Raw genomic sequence first — 16187 nt, forward strand, 5'->3', positions numbered from 1 at the left:
GTTTTTTGAAATTCAAGGGGATGAATTTACAGTTTTGGAAGCATCAGTTAGAATCGTTTGGAAATTACAAACAATTAAGTGATGTGTCACCAAATGGCATGATTTTTAAGGACGTTTATGAATTTATGTGCCATGGAGACATGGTTATCCACCTTTTTCAATGCAGACAAACCAGTGTGTTCATAATTAAGATAATAATTTAAAATAATATGGTAAGACACACCAATTTGAAATATTAAGCAGCAAAACAAGCTGTTTCATACAGCTAAAAATAGCTGGACGTGGATGAGACCGGAAGCCACACCCATAAAATGTACAAATTGCCATTCCCGCTCTTACAGCAAAAATAAGTTGAAGAAAAACATCTTGGATGACAAGGGGTGAGTACATTATCTGTAAATTGTTGTTCTGGAAGTGCACTTCTCCTTTAAGAATTGAGACTGCTTAAGAGAAAACATTATGAATAAAACGCTAAATCAAAATCTGTGGCTATCACAATGGAAATTTCCTTGAAAGCTCTGAGAATCAACCTGCTTTGTGAAGACTGACATGTTTAATACCTCACTCCCCATTGCTAAGTGTTACAGCTGCTCCTTTGTCCACAAAGCAGCCGGAAAGTCAGTGACTAATTTATGACTAATGGCCTTAACTGGTTTTTGTGGAATTGCTTTGCATCCTCTTTCCCACAAACCTATCTAATGCTATTCTTCAGCGAGACAAGTGGAGTATTGTGAGACTACAAGTCTCCTTTGAGCTGGAAAGCGAACAGATCAGTGCCACCCCGATCAAGAGGCAGCAACTTCACAACCGACCGTGACGGCAAATACTGTACAAATACAATGGAACTCGGCAAATACAAATGGAACTCGGGTTCAAAGGTCAAAGTAAATGTTGAGCCTATAACAAACAACAAGCTTGAACATTCAAGACACATAACACTTCATTAATTACTAAGCAATTTCAGTAATAACCAACAATTAAACAATATTAAAAGACAGTTTTATGTTTTAACAGCATAACATTATAAAAAAATAAATGTAATTATTTAATAATTTCTTGAATTGCATTATTTGCTCAAAAATACTATTCTATTTGCATATATTATTTATGGTGCTTGCATGTTACCACTTTTTATTTCACAATTCTTGTTTTTGTCCTCACAATTTTATGTACAAAAAGTTTACATCTCGTAATTCTGACTTTCATTTTCAGAATTGCGTGATACAAGTTTGCAACTGCGAGTTAAAGTTAGAAGTTAGAATTGAGAACTATAAACTCACAATTCTGATTTTTTTTCGTCGCAAATCAGACTTTTTTCTCAGAATTCTGATATAAACTTGAAATTCTGACTTTTTTCCTCACAATTCTGACTTTTTTCTTAGAATTGTGAGATATAAAGTTAAAATTGTGACTTATAAAGTCAAATTCTGAGGGGAAAAAAGGATTATTTGTTCTTAGAATTGTGACTTTTTATCTCACAATTCTGATTTAATTCTCAGTTGCATGTTATAAAGACACAATTGCAAGATTTAAACTTGCAAATGTAAGAAAGGTTTATATCTATACATAGATATAAATTTTATATATAGAAGAGTTTTAGCTTTAGTCACAATTGTGACATATAAACGCACAAATCTAAGGAAAAAGTCAGAATTCTGAGTTTATATCTCGCACTTTTAACTTTATTTAAAACTTTTATAAGTCTGAATTCTAAGTTGATATCACAATTCTGAGAAAAAAAGCCACAATTGTGACATATAAACTTGCAAATCCAAGAAAAAAGCCAGAATTCTGAGTTTATATCTCACAATTTTAACTATTTCTCAGAATTGTAACTTTATTTCTAGCAATTTTTTCTGAGTATTTTAAGGAAAAAAGTCTGAATTCCAAATTGATATCACAATTCTGCGACGTATAAACTTGCATATAAACTATTTCTCAAAATTGCAACTTTATTTCTAGCAATTCTTTTCTGAGAATTTTAAGAAAAAAAAAATCAGAATTCTGAGTTTCTCACAATTATAAAAAAAAAAGTCCCAATTGTGACATAAATTTACAAATCTAAGAAAAAAGTCAGAATTCTGAGTTTATATCTCACAATTTTCACTTTATTTCTCAGAATTGCAACTTTATTTCTTGCTATTTTTTCTGAGAATTTTAGGAAAGTCTGAATTCCAAGTTGATATCACAATTCTGAGAAAAAGTCACAACTGCGACATATAAATGCACAAATCTAAGAAAAAAGTCAGAATTCTGAGTTTATATCTCGCAATTTGAACTTTATTTCTCAGAATTTAAACTTTATTTATAGCAGAGAATTAAGAAAAAAGTCAGAATTTTGAGTTTATATCTTACAAATCTGAGAAAAAAAAGATGTAAACAATTGTGAATTGTGAGACAAAAAGTCGCAATTACCTTTTCTTTTTTTTAAATTCAGAGGCAGAAAGGGCTTCAGTGAATTTTTGTAATAATAATGATAAAATTTTTATCTTATTCTTATTTGACTTTTTTTTCCATCAGTGTCTTACCCAGAAACATACTGGTGAATACAGTCGAAGCTGGCCTGAGGTTTGTCTTTACTGTCACTGGACAGGTAGAAGGAGAAGACTCGAAAAGCATCAGGAGAATCCGAGGAAGCAGGAATCTTGATATACTGTAAGATAACAAAAAAAAAAACATTTCAGACCCGTGTCAACGCTGTCTAATTTAATTCTAAATATACACTTATAACTATAAACACATAAATGGCCTTTATAAATGCACACACAAGCAAACAGTGCAATTATCAGAAGCGGATGTTTGTTTATACCCCCATGCTTCAGATCTATTAAACGGCTATTTTAAGCAATGGAAAAACAGTTGTGTAACATACAAAACAGATGAATGAGATGAAGAATTAACTTCGATTATACAGCACAATCAAATAATAATAATAATAGGAAAAAAAGAAATCGAGTAACTCCTCGCTTGCCTAACTCACAGGCTTTTGTTTATCGAGAAAAGCTCCAGCTCGCGGCACTTACTTCAACAAAGCTTTCGGAAAAACATCTTTCATTTAATAAACCAGTCAAAGGAACACCTCCCACGACTCAGAAACATGTTTTTCCAAAACACTGCTTGTATGCAAAACGTTAAAGTAACATGTCAACACCTCATAAAGCAATTAAGTTATTACTTTCCAATAAAAGGCACTTGCTGGACTAAAATGTTTTGTGCTTTCCTGAGAAAAGATTCATATTTGACAATTATATGAGCTTAATGTGTGTTTACAGGAAGAGTACGATTGCACAACACACTGAGGCTAAATGTACAAGACTTTCAGACATCTATAGTAATGTTTTGCTTTGCAAAAATAAACTTTCAGATTACTATGATGCACAATGGTGTCATCAAGTAAAAGTTGATGAGGATAGATGAGGTAAAAATAAAACAAATATAAAATATAAAAATATTTTGCACCATGTGCCAACATTTATGGTGTTACATAACTAGAATTTCCATCTGTTTATTTGAAATGTTTAAAAAGAAAAATAATAAGTGATTTTTTTTTCCAACGGTGAACAGTACTGGTAAAACAGAAATTTATTATTTCTGACACATCGCAAAACACGTAGCTAAAAATAAAAGGTTTCATTTTTTGGCTAGTGAAAAATGTTGGCAGAGCAAATATAAATACGAACTCCGAAAGCTGCTTATTCTATTAAAATAATATACGCGCACAATTAAATTGCTTAAATTTGACTGACAAACTGACAACTTAATGTGAGACAGTTGTTCATGTGTTCTTGTTTTGTAATATTTGTGATTCCAGTGGGAGCTTTTTGGAGGCATGAATAAGCAAGTGAGCCAAAGAAACCTTTCCCTTTTTCAGAGTATGTGCAAGCTTTTGATTTAATATGCAGAATGGCTTTAAAAAAAAAAATAAATGCAAAAGCAAATGTACAATGAAACAATGTAATGCAATGTAATTGTCTATTTATCTATGTGGCATTATTAGTTGCAATGAAAAAACAGTAGTTTCTTTTTTATCTGTCAACGTTTCAGCTACATGAGTGAAACTGCTTTGATGGGTTCTGACTGATTCGTGCCAGATCGACTGCAGCTTTGAATTTGTGTTCTGAGGCAACGCAAGGGTCACGACTGAGTCAGTTACGTAATGCTCGCAGTCATTTGAGGGCAATCAGAAAAAATACAGCCATGAACAAGTAATATCGATAGCGTGACCTCACTACCTGTTCAAAGTCCTGAGAAAAGGAATCAATAAGATTGCTGGACAGCTCTGCATGCACAAAGCAGAAGCAGTGCTTCTAGACTGCCAAACATATGGAGCGCTGCGAGTCTGAGCTAAAGCTGTGCGTACAATCAACCTTGAGGCGCTCTCGACTCTCCTCATGCGGTGGCTCCTATAAAATATAACTTATGCAGGCTATTTCTGATATTAAAAGACAAGCTATATTCTTCTGGAGAGGCCTAGAAACCTACTTTCACTAATATGAAAAGGCAATCCAAAATACAAACTCATTAAGCAACAGGTATTGCGGTGTCATTAAAAAACAGCTTTCCTTTCAAACAGCCTCTAGCTGAAAATGATGGATGTTTTAGTTGAGGCACTGCCCCAGATTTGAGAAAAATGGATGGGTCTGCATAATTTAAATACTTTTGTTTGGGAGACAGCGGTCTGTCATTTGTGCTCGAACGTGTCCAAAAGCAGGCGGCAAATGGCAACGACTATGGATGGATACAAAAAGTCACTTAACAAATAATTTAAAATGGGTTTCAGGTGTGTGGTTTTCCATTAGTAAAATGACTGGGAATAACACTGCACCTTTAATTCCCACTGTCAAATAGAGCCGTGGGGTATTTGCAAATATGTAGGGTTATGCTGTGTGAGCAAGTTTGGTTAAGGACTGGTTTAAAGAATGCATCTATGTCCTAAGGCATGAAAGCTCTCGAAAAGCATAGTGCAATCTTTGTCCACAGAGAATGAACAATTTTCCCACCAGGAACTTTGCTAAACAACTGTTTGAATCTAAATCTTTCTCTACAGCAGGGTTTTTCAAAGTGGGACAAGTTGAAACAAACCAAAACCAAAGCAAAACACGATAAAAATGAAACAACAAAACATGACAGAATACACCCAAACCAAACCCAAAACCAAATCAAAACACAACAAGAAACTTAAACAATATAAAAAAATAAATAAAATAAAATAAAATAAAATAATAAAACAAGTAAAATAAAATAACATAAGAGAAAAACAAAACAAATAAAATAAAATAAATACAACCAAAACACAAAACAACAACATGGCACATTACATCTACAATAAACCAAAATACACAAACAAATCTAAATAATATAGAAAAACAAAAAAAGCAAATAAAACCAAACAAAAGACTCAAACAGTATAAAAATAAAATAAAATAAAATAACATAAAAAATACTAAAATAAATTAACATAAATGTAACAAATAAAAATAAAATAGAATAAAATAACATAACATAAAAAAAGAAATAAAATAAATTAACATAAATGTAAAAAACAAAAATGAAATAAAATTACGACCAAACAAGACACAACACAACGAACCCAAACCAAACCAAAACAAAAAACTCAAACAATTAAAAAAAAGTAATAAAACAAATAATAAAATATAATAAAATAAATGACAAAATAACAAAAAAAAACCTTAAACAAACTAAAAAAAAATAAAAAAAAATAATGAAATAAAATAAATTAACAACGTAAAAAAACAAAAATAAAATAAATTAAAAAATATGACCAAAACAAGACACAACACAATAAACCCAAACGAAAAACTAAACAATATAAAAAACACACAAAATAAAATAAAAAATAAATAAATATGTAAAATAAAATAATGACAAAATAACAACAAAAAAACTAAACAAAAAAAGTCAAACAATATAAAAAATAAAATAAAATAATAAAATAATATAAAATAAAATAGAATAAAAATATGACCAAAACAAGACACAACACATCACAATACATCCAAAACAAACCAGACCAGACAAAAACGAAGCGTAAACTCAAACAATTTAAAAAATAAAGTAACATAAAATAAATAATAAAATAAATTAAATTATAATAAAATAACATAACATAAAAACCTCAAACAATACAAAAAATAATATTAAATTAAAAATTAATAAATAAAAATAATAAAAAAAACAACGTAATAAAATAACATAAAATAAAATAAAAAAATAAAATCTAAAAAAAAAAAAAAAAACTACAAAAACAAGCCACAACACAACAAAACACACCCGAAACAAACCAAACCAGACCAAAACGAAATGAAAAACTCATACAACATAAAAAATAAAATAAAATAAGTATTTTTTTACAATGACTATGTAGAACCTAATTATATTAGTTACAATGTGGGTCCTAATACATGAAAATACACAGCTACCTATATATTTTAGGCAGGTGGTCACTCAACAAGAAATCATCATATTTGGTGGCCCTTGGCAACAAAAAGTTGAACAACCCCTGCTCTATAGAATGAACTCTATTAATAACCATAACGGTTCATTATTTCAACTTTCTTAAAACTGCATATTTCATAAACGTTTTAAAAAGCACAAACACTGACCTCTTCATATTTAGAAGCACACTCATTTCAGCTGCGTTTAATGAAGTGCATAAATACCCTAGCAAGCAATTTACCATCCTACAGATCTAAAAACAGCATGTACAGGCACCGCAGAAAAGGGTTTTGGCTGTCAAAAATGCCCGGTCACGCAGTACAACCATAAGCACGGTCAGCCACATGGAGCCAATAAAAAGCTCCCAGTCTCACAAACACACATTCAGCTTCACAACCCCCACAGAACGAACCCTGCCCCCATCATTATCTGTTAGTTTTCCGTGCGACAAAACAAGCACTCACGGGCAGTCACAACATACTAGCAAACAGTAGCCCGCCTCAACGATGGACACTCATGGGGGTTGAATTGGGGAAACGCTGGTAATGACCCAGATATGTCCTCGGCTTCAAAACCGAGGCAGTACGACATGATCAGACTAATGCATCTTTTCCTGCAACTAACCAAAAAAAGCATCATGGCCAGCCAACAGCTAGTCCTGGGACTACAGCCACTGCCCAAAGTGGAAGTTTCCTTCGCCCAAACTCAACAAGTCATTTCAAGGAGGTCCCAGAAGTAGGTCACGGCAATGTTGCAAAGGAATGAATAATCATTTGCGTTTCAAATAGCCACACCGATGAACAAAAGCCAGTCACCTCTGAGGCATCACCAGAGCTGTGGATTTACAGTCTTTACCCCCCTTAAAGTCCCCTTTTCCCAAAGCATCACATCCCCCATCCTTTTCCCTCCAGGAGACAAGCGCTTCGAACCCCCATCACCCTCCACGTGGTACATTCACTTGTCGACCCCTGGCCCAACCACCATGCACACTTCATATTCTGATTCTAATCAATGTCATGCAGGTCAGTCCATTCTGGGGGCTGCCCTCTTTTTCCATTCCCGGTTTCCTCCTCGATCTTCATAACCATATGTCATTTACCCCTTTGGTTCCCAGCTTCGGTCTCCAGGGAGAACGTGGTTTTTCATGGCGGCAGGATCACACTAGGCCACTTACATCTGAGTAAGAGAGATTTAAGGGCTACAGACAGGGTTGCCAGGTTTTCACAACAAAACCTGCCTAATTGCTACTCAAAACTAGCCAAAAACCAATTGTGTTTCAGAGAGGGGGTCCCCCAGTAGAAATCATGTTCAGGGGGGTAAAATTCACATTTATATGCAGGGTTCCCCTCGTAAAATTCGCATTCCAGGGACTAAATAACACATTATTGACATAAAAAACCTGTGTCAACAGTGTTAAAGTAGCCCAGTTCTCGCAGACTTGGCAACACTGGCTATAAAGCAATAGGGTTGGGAATCACCAATTATCATAGCAATTTTAAGCATTTCACTGTATACTAAGTATTGCTACAACATATATTGCAACATTTAACATTTGGGATGGTTTATCCAAAAATGAAAATTGTCATTAATTACTCACCCTCATGTCGTTCCAAACCCATGAGACCTTTGTTCATCTTCAGAACACAAATTAAGATATTTTTGATGAAATCTGAGCACTTTCTGACCCTGCATAGACAGCAACGCAACTGACACGCATATGGCGTGGTACTCTTGTGAACATGCGTCGAAGACTGACACGGAAGAGAGAAGAAATTGTTAAATAAAGTCATTATTTTTGTTTTCTTTGAGGTCAGTAATTATTCTCACAGCTTCATAAAACTGAGGTTGACCAATGATGTCACATGGGCTATTAATTGATGTTTTTACTACCTTTCTGGGCCTTGAACATGGTAGCTGCATTGCCACCTATGCAGGGTCAGAAAGCTCTTGGATTTAATCAAAAATATCTTAAATAAGACAGTTTGACAGAATTCTAACTCAGATTTTAAAATAAAATTAAGTTGAAGTTTTGATGTTTACAAGTGCGCAACTGGCTTAAAGTGGTGTAACAACGTGTATAGACGTGTTGAATTAAAACACACATTTAGCCTTCTGTAAAAGGTGCCTCAAAATCAAATATGCCAGAGCAAGCTTTTTTTACACAGCGAGAGAGAAAGACAAGAAAGGATAGAAAAAGAGAGATCAGGTAGTTTGACAAAAATGACAGTTTGACAAAAATTTCAAAATTGATCTGGTTTTCCTGCATTACATGTAAAATTCTGGGCATTACCTACAATCTCATGCCGAAATTCCAACCTGGTCTCATGACGAAAAGCGCAAAATACGTACCAATAACGTACATATAGGCCTAACTACATACATATCACTGCGCTTTCCAACAGAAATGTCCACTGAGTGGAGCTAAAACAGTGTTAGTTTTTTTCCCACCTGGAACAGATGAACATATATACGGTACGTTTTATATGACGTTGGGATTCATACCCAAGGATTCCGCATCCTAAGTCCAATTTCGTGCCGGCTGAGCTACCGAGCAAGTTAACGTGGAGCTGTAATCATAACTGTGTACAAAAACAATTACAGGCACCTCTAGTGTTTATTTCTGTTGGAAACTGCAGCGATATGTACTTATTGGTATGCATTTCGTGTCTTGTGAAAAAGTTCCCACAGGTACGTTTTCGTCATCAGCTCAGGTAGCAAAATTTTAATTGGTATCAGTGTCTTGGTACAATATCGCCATGCAAAACATTACAACACTACGCCATAATGGGCCCCGCCCACCCCTATAAAGAAAAAGATACTCTAGAAAAAAAAAAAGAATAAATCAAAAGCTGGACTTTCATATATGGGAAAATGTGAACTTCTCACATCTCAATCCAAGATTCAAAAGAGTCAGACAAATCCAAGGCCTTCAAGCTAGGTTCATTATCTATGCTGCGAAGTTGACTGTTTATATATTTGCCTTTTGCTCCTTTCTGTGTTTATTCCTCCAGTGAAAGCCAACGCCCAACTTGGCAGGTGAGATTTTATCAGCCTTTAGATCAGTACTATAGGTAGTACATCAGTAAGGTTAAAATGCAAATACAGACTGCTTCGAGGGTTACTACTGAAACGTTATCTCCCTGCCTGAGCTGTGTGCATTTATGACAATTGCGATTCAAGCCCTTGGTGTCATTCACCTTGTTTTCTCACAGCGGATCTCATTCACTAACCATGCACATGTATTTGAACATATAATCTTTTGTGCAAATGTGTGAAGAAACTGCTCAAGAAACATTTGGTTGATTAACAGAACAGCATTTACTTAAAACAGAAACAGAATTGCAATTATTAGTAAATGAGACTCCGTGTTTTTAGCCTAGTGAAGGAACTTTGCCAAGCAACAGTACTGAAGGTTAAATATTTTCCATTGTCAACAACATGAACACACAGACAGGTGGGTTTCATCCACGTCATAACATCCAAATGGCATCGGATTGACGGGATTCCTAAGTAAGCCACGAGGGAGAAAGACCATCCTCTGCAGTCCATCTTCTGCCACATCTGCCGCACGGTGCCATATGTGTTTGGAGATGTCAAATACTTTCAGTCTGCTGTAAGGTGTGAACTGGGCTGGAACAGAACGACTTAGCGGGGGCCATGGCCAATGGGGATGAGACAAAGGCTGTGCTTTGTAGCAACCATGGAAAAAACAACTCTGCTTCTTTCTATGAACATTATAATGTTTTTATGAGGTGGCGAGATGCACTGCACCCCAGATTTAAAGTGTTCGAAACATTCTGATTTTATGACTTTAAACACTTGTGTTTTGTTCCTACGAAGCACACATCTGTTTGGAAAGAAGAGAAGCTGGCGTGTTGTTTCAGGTGGTGTTTTCTTTTCCTTTTCTTAAGCCGTGTTGGGTCAGTGTATGTAGGAGACGAAACAGAACATCTCGTCCTCACACTTGGCATCATTTTTTCAAGTCAGGACCTGAAACTGACAATCACCTAGTAAACAATAACCGCTGCCAGTTGACTTATTGTTTAACCATCTCTACGTGTCAGAACAGACTGAAAGTTTCTAGCGGTCCAAAATCGTGCAGCTTTTATCTCTGCTACGGCAATTATAGCTCTAGCTATGACTCTTTGACTTTGACCAGTTACGTAATGAGCACCTTCCACTCCAGAGTTTAGTTTTCTTTGGCCTGGTTAAATTAGTTCCGCTGGTTCCGTCTACTCTAAAGTCGGTCTTCATTGCGATCGTCACCATTGTTCTCTTCACGCAGCGCGCTCGTCTACGGCTCCTGCGAGGCGCTCGTCTTTTGTTCCCGCCACATGCGATGGCACGGAGTTTGGCCTATATTATTCATAAGCAGCAGGAACGTGTGGCCTGTTGGAAGGGGATGGGGGGAAGGGCGGGGTTTGGGGCATCCCTGCCCAGGAACGACAAACGGGACTACATGACCCCCTGATCCGAAACGGACAGAGCCACTCATCCGAAAAAAACAAAAAGAGGGGTGGGGGAGAAAGAGTGAGTGGAGAGTAGAGAGAGACAGAGCTTGAGATTACAGCACTAATGGTAATCCGCTATATAAAGGGCAAGATGGAGGAATTACGGGAACTGTGAATTATGAACTGGGCATATGTTCCTCTCAAATCCACAGACACAACATCTAACCGCACACTGTGAGACTAAAGTGCACACAAGTTACTGTTGGTACAGTCTGAAGCAGTTTGTCTTCTTTTTCTAATGCAAGACACATTACAGGAAGTATTTAAAGGGGACATCAGAAGCAAAATTCACTCTTACATGGGATTTACATATAAATGTGTCTTAGCAGTGTGTGGACACCATTCTACAATGATAAAAACCCTATCACTTCTTTTTTTTTAACCCCCAAAAAACCTAAACAGTTTAAATTATAAAGCCATTTTTTAAGCAGTATGACGTCACATTGCTTAGGCCCCGCCCACAATTGCTGACGGGCTGCCATGTATTAGCATATTTACGCCCTCAGCCAGTTGTATGCTCTCTGCCATTTTTTCCGCACTCAAGCTGTTGTACAACAATAACCAATAACCAATGTTAGTTGATAGAATTAGTTTTGTTTTTGATGATAACAAGAGGGGTGGAGTGAGCAGTAGCTCATTATCATTTAAAGAGATATGCACCGAAACAGGTCACTGTGAACAGAGCTGTTTTTGACTGTTTTTTAGTTTTACATGACCATTGAGGAATTTTAACCACAGTATGTTGTAGATATTTCATCAAGACCCTAACGAATCATACCAACTTGTGGAAAAATGGGCATTCGATGTCCCCTTTAACAAATCCAACAATAACTGAACTGAATCATCGAATCAACTCTGAATGCAAAAAATATCTTTTGATTCAAATTGAAACCTAGTGAATTGTGAAACAAACTGATTCACTCTCAAAGATTTTCACAAAACACTTAAACAGAAGAGTAGAAGCCAAAATATATTACAGTTTCAATGTTCAGTCTTAGGTAGGGCTGGGTGATATGGAAAAATAAAAAAAAAATCTCGATTTTTACAGAATGTTTGACCAATTCTCGTTTTATTTATTTATTTTTTTTACGAATTTTAACTAGTCAACTTGAAAATGTAACTACAACATGATTCAACCCTCTAGGTAAAGAAAATTATATTCCAAGTGCACCACATATGAAGAACATGATGTAAATGTTAAACAAATCACTTGTTAAATACTTTTGCAGAAAAGATGCATGAATTACAACTACATCTTGTACAAACTTGTCTTATACATATTATATGTTTAGAAATAACAGGAGGAAAATGCTTTAAAAAAGTCAAATTCAAAATGACTGAAGGCATAACACCAGTAGACCATTAACTATAAATGTTGTGTAAAAAAAACAAATGAACAGCCACTTTCAGCCTGTCACCATGATGCAAACATGAAATATCAGACATACAGTAGTAGTTCTTTACAGGTTTTTTATTCTTTTGTGCCGCTTTTCTATTGTTTATTCTATGTAAACATTGACACGGTTGACTGTTGCACTCGACGTGCGCCGACATGTGGTTGCATCATTCTTTTCTTTTTACTGTTATTATTGGCGTACAGTCAGATTGTCTAATTTTAACACCTGGTAATATTTCTATTTAAAATCATGACTCCTCAATTTCTAAAAAATAAAATCATGGCAAAACATTAAATTCAAATTAATCGATCAAATTTGGAAAAGTCGCAAAGCCATAGTCTTAGGCCTTGTCCACGCTAATACAATTTGCATTTTTTTCTCTCTCCATTTTGGCCTTCTGTTCACACTAAGATGCCGTTTTTGTTCTTAAATAAGAAATGTATTCCTCTGATGACACAGCTGGATTTTTAGGAGCCATTACTCCACTCACATGATCCTTCAGAAATCATTCCGAAAATTCTTTACAGTCACTTTTGAATAATTTAATGTGCCCTTGCTGAATAAAATCTTACAGAGCCCAAACATGAGTGTACTATGAATCAGATAGTACTTGAGTAACTTTTGGATTTCTCACCCTCCTCTTTCACTCTTACAGTTTCATTGGCTGTTCCTCCACGCCGCTGTCTCACTAGTCAGGACAGTACACCTGACATTTGGTCAGCCAGATTCCAAACCAATAAACTTCAGTGCGTCACAAGTGTACAAATGTGATATTACGAGTTAGCAAACCAAGCTTTTTGCGGCAGACTAGTCCCAGATTTAACACATGAAAGGTTGACGAGTCTTGTAGTGTGAGAGATTAAATAATAATAGTGCTAACAAGTGGCATTTTGAGAGACGGATAACTCATACTGCTTTATGGGAAACGCTGTCATAATTCTCAAAAACTCCGGAGCTCTCAATCACACCATTTATGATATGATCGATGAGTGTGCCATGAGTCACTTTTGTAAATACAACGCACAAGCTTGCCTGCCTTTCACATTAAATCACTCTGTGGTGGTACCATGCTGAAGTCCGTTACATTTAAATGGAGAAGAATCAAAGGGGGTAGATGTGAATGTCTGTTGATGCATGGGGGTTGGTTTAAGGATAAAGGGGGTTGGCGATGAGAAGTTGCGGAGCTGAAGGAGGGGTGGTGGAGGGGGTTGTGGTGGCTGCTTCATCCCCTGAGGAACTGCCTCGGATGCCAAGCAAAATCTGTCTCTCTCTCTCTCCTCTCTAGCACCTGAGGGCTAATCTGTCAAGCTCAGTAAGCACTGGGCGACCTGACTCCATAACCATCCCTGTGTGTGTGTGTATATATGTGTGTGTCGGTAATGGGGGAGGAGAGCACCCCGCATGCTGCTTTCATATGCACCCCATTCACACAGCAGCCAGAAGCCATCCTCCACTCGCCTATCAGTTACTATAGTGACGAGTCTGCGCAAATTAAGTAGAGGCAGGTCTATGGGGGCGTCCACAGCCTCACTGGCCTCTGAGATTACAATAGTGGAACAGTTTTCTACGTTTTGATTGGTTCATGCCGCACATTTCAAAAATTCATACATGTCGCCAGCTTTGAAAGGCTCAAGGCAGGCTTCTCGCTCAGCATGTGTAGTGTTTGTATTTTTATACACTTGCTAGAAGATTGATGTGAAAATGCGGGGAAATCAGATAAACTTTCATGGAACGTTTAGCAATTAAGGATAGCATCAGGCCTGGACAGACTTAAAATTAAAGCACAGACACACACTCTCAAGTCATTTCTTCAAATGATGTTAACAATAGTGGTTCTTGAAGACTTTTTTTGCCTCAGTGTAAAAAAAGCATGTGAGATAACGTTTAAAATATTATGGTAACACAATAATTAAAACATTGGTTCATGCATTAACCGACATTAACAACGAGCAAAACATTTGATACATTTATTAATCCTTGTTAACATTAATAAAACGTTAACATAAATTAAAATAAATTGGGAAGTAATTCAAATACAGTTTATTGTTCACTAGCTCATATACACTACCAGTCAAAAGTTTTTGAACAGTAAGATTTTTTTTATGTTTTTTTTTAAAGAAGTTTCTTCTGCTCACCAAGCCTGCATTTATTTGATCCAAAATACAGCAAAAGCAGTTATATTATGAAATATTTTTACTATTTAAAATAACTTCTTTCTATTTTAATACATTTTAAAATGTAATTTATTCCTGTGATCAAAGCTAAATTTTCAGCATCATTACTCCAGTCTTCATTTCCTTCAGAAATCATTCTAATATTCTGATTTGCTGCTTAAGAAACATTTATATTATTATTATTATTATTATTATTATTATTATTACTATTATTATTATTATTATTATTATTACTACTACTACTACTATCATCAATATTTAAAACCGAAAAGATCAGTATTTATCTAAAATGAAATAGAAATTAACACTTTTATTTAGCATGGATGCATTCAATTTCTATTAAATTAGATTTCTATTTCAGATAAATACTGTTATTCTGAACTTTCTATTCATCAAAGAAACCTGAAAAATTCTACTCAGCTGTTTTCAACATAATAATAATGTTTTTGAGCAGCAAATCAGAATATTAGAATGGTTTCTGAAGGATCATGTGACTGAAGTAATGATGCAAAAAATTCAGCTTTGAAATCAGAGGAATAAATTACATTTTAAATTACTCAAATAGAAAACAGTCATTTTAAATAGTAAAAATAATTTAAAATAGTACTGTTTTTGCTGTGCTTTGGATCAAATAAATGCAGTCTTGGTGAGCAGAAAAGACTTCTTTAAAAAACAAAAAAATTTACTATTCAAAAACTTTTGACTGGTAGTGTACATAAAAAAAAAATACAACTACAATACAAATACAACAAGAGATACAATTTAAACTAAAACTTACAAAGATAAAACTTTTGAATAATATATCAGTAAATGTTGATTGTAAAATGAACTAAGAATAATAAATGCCTTAGAAGTATTAAGTATGTGTTTAAGTAATATTAACAAATAAAACTTTACTGTATAAAATTACCTATAATATTTATCTAACAAAAATTGCAAGAACTGAATGTCACAACTGTGAAAAAAAGTTGTTTCACAATTATGAGACAAAAAAGTAAGCCTTGGAGTCACAACTGTAAGATTTAAGGCACAATTCCAAGTTGCAATTTTGAGCCAAGATGTAATTGTGTGACAGAAAAAAATAGGTTGCAATTAAAGTGAGTAGTCACAATTGTAATATATGTATATACTCTGAGGTGGAAATGGTATGCACAGGTTGTTCTTTTTTAAGCTTGTCATACAAAGGTCTTCATTCAAAGCTTCAGGATAGAAACAGGTCAAAACAACTTGTTCTCAAGCCAATGTTTATTTACAAGACTGTTGCTCACTTCCCCAAGCAGTCACACTCTAGCCTGCTGGATGGCCGTGACAGACCAGCTACACGAACAAAAACAAACCTGAAAGAGGTTTCCGTTTCTAAATACATCCACGTGACGGCTAGACGTGGCCGTGAATGCTCTTCAAATAAGATTTAAACAACCCATCTGACGAAAAACTATCCTATCCTGCTGGGTCGAGCCAAAGCCCCCCGCTGCAGCCACGGAATCAATGGATCTACTCATGTGACTGAAAACTGCCACAACCCATCCACGTCAACCACAACACGACGCAAAGGAGCTTAAAGAAAAAAGAACATTTAAATTAAAGGAGACAATAATATGAGTGGTTTTAAGTGTCAGGGATTCAAAGAAAGATGCTACACAGACAAA

At 35.3% G+C, this 16187-nt stretch overlaps 1 protein-coding gene across 1 annotated transcript in view; it reads right to left on the reverse strand.

Moving 5' to 3' along the window:
- LOC127180359 (RNA polymerase II elongation factor ELL2) overlaps nucleotides 1-16187 on the reverse strand; it is a 51093-nt gene that overhangs the window by 23289 nt on the left and 11617 nt on the right. The window contains exon 3 of the mRNA XM_051134344.1: nucleotides 2529-2653. Within this exon, the coding sequence (XP_050990301.1) occupies nucleotides 2529-2653 (125 nt within the window). The remainder of the gene's footprint in view (nucleotides 1-2528; nucleotides 2654-16187) is intronic.

Source organism: Labeo rohita, chromosome 18 (genome assembly GCF_022985175.1).
Source record: "Labeo rohita strain BAU-BD-2019 chromosome 18, IGBB_LRoh.1.0, whole genome shotgun sequence".
NCBI classification, from domain to species: Eukaryota; Metazoa; Chordata; class Actinopteri; order Cypriniformes; family Cyprinidae; genus Labeo; species Labeo rohita.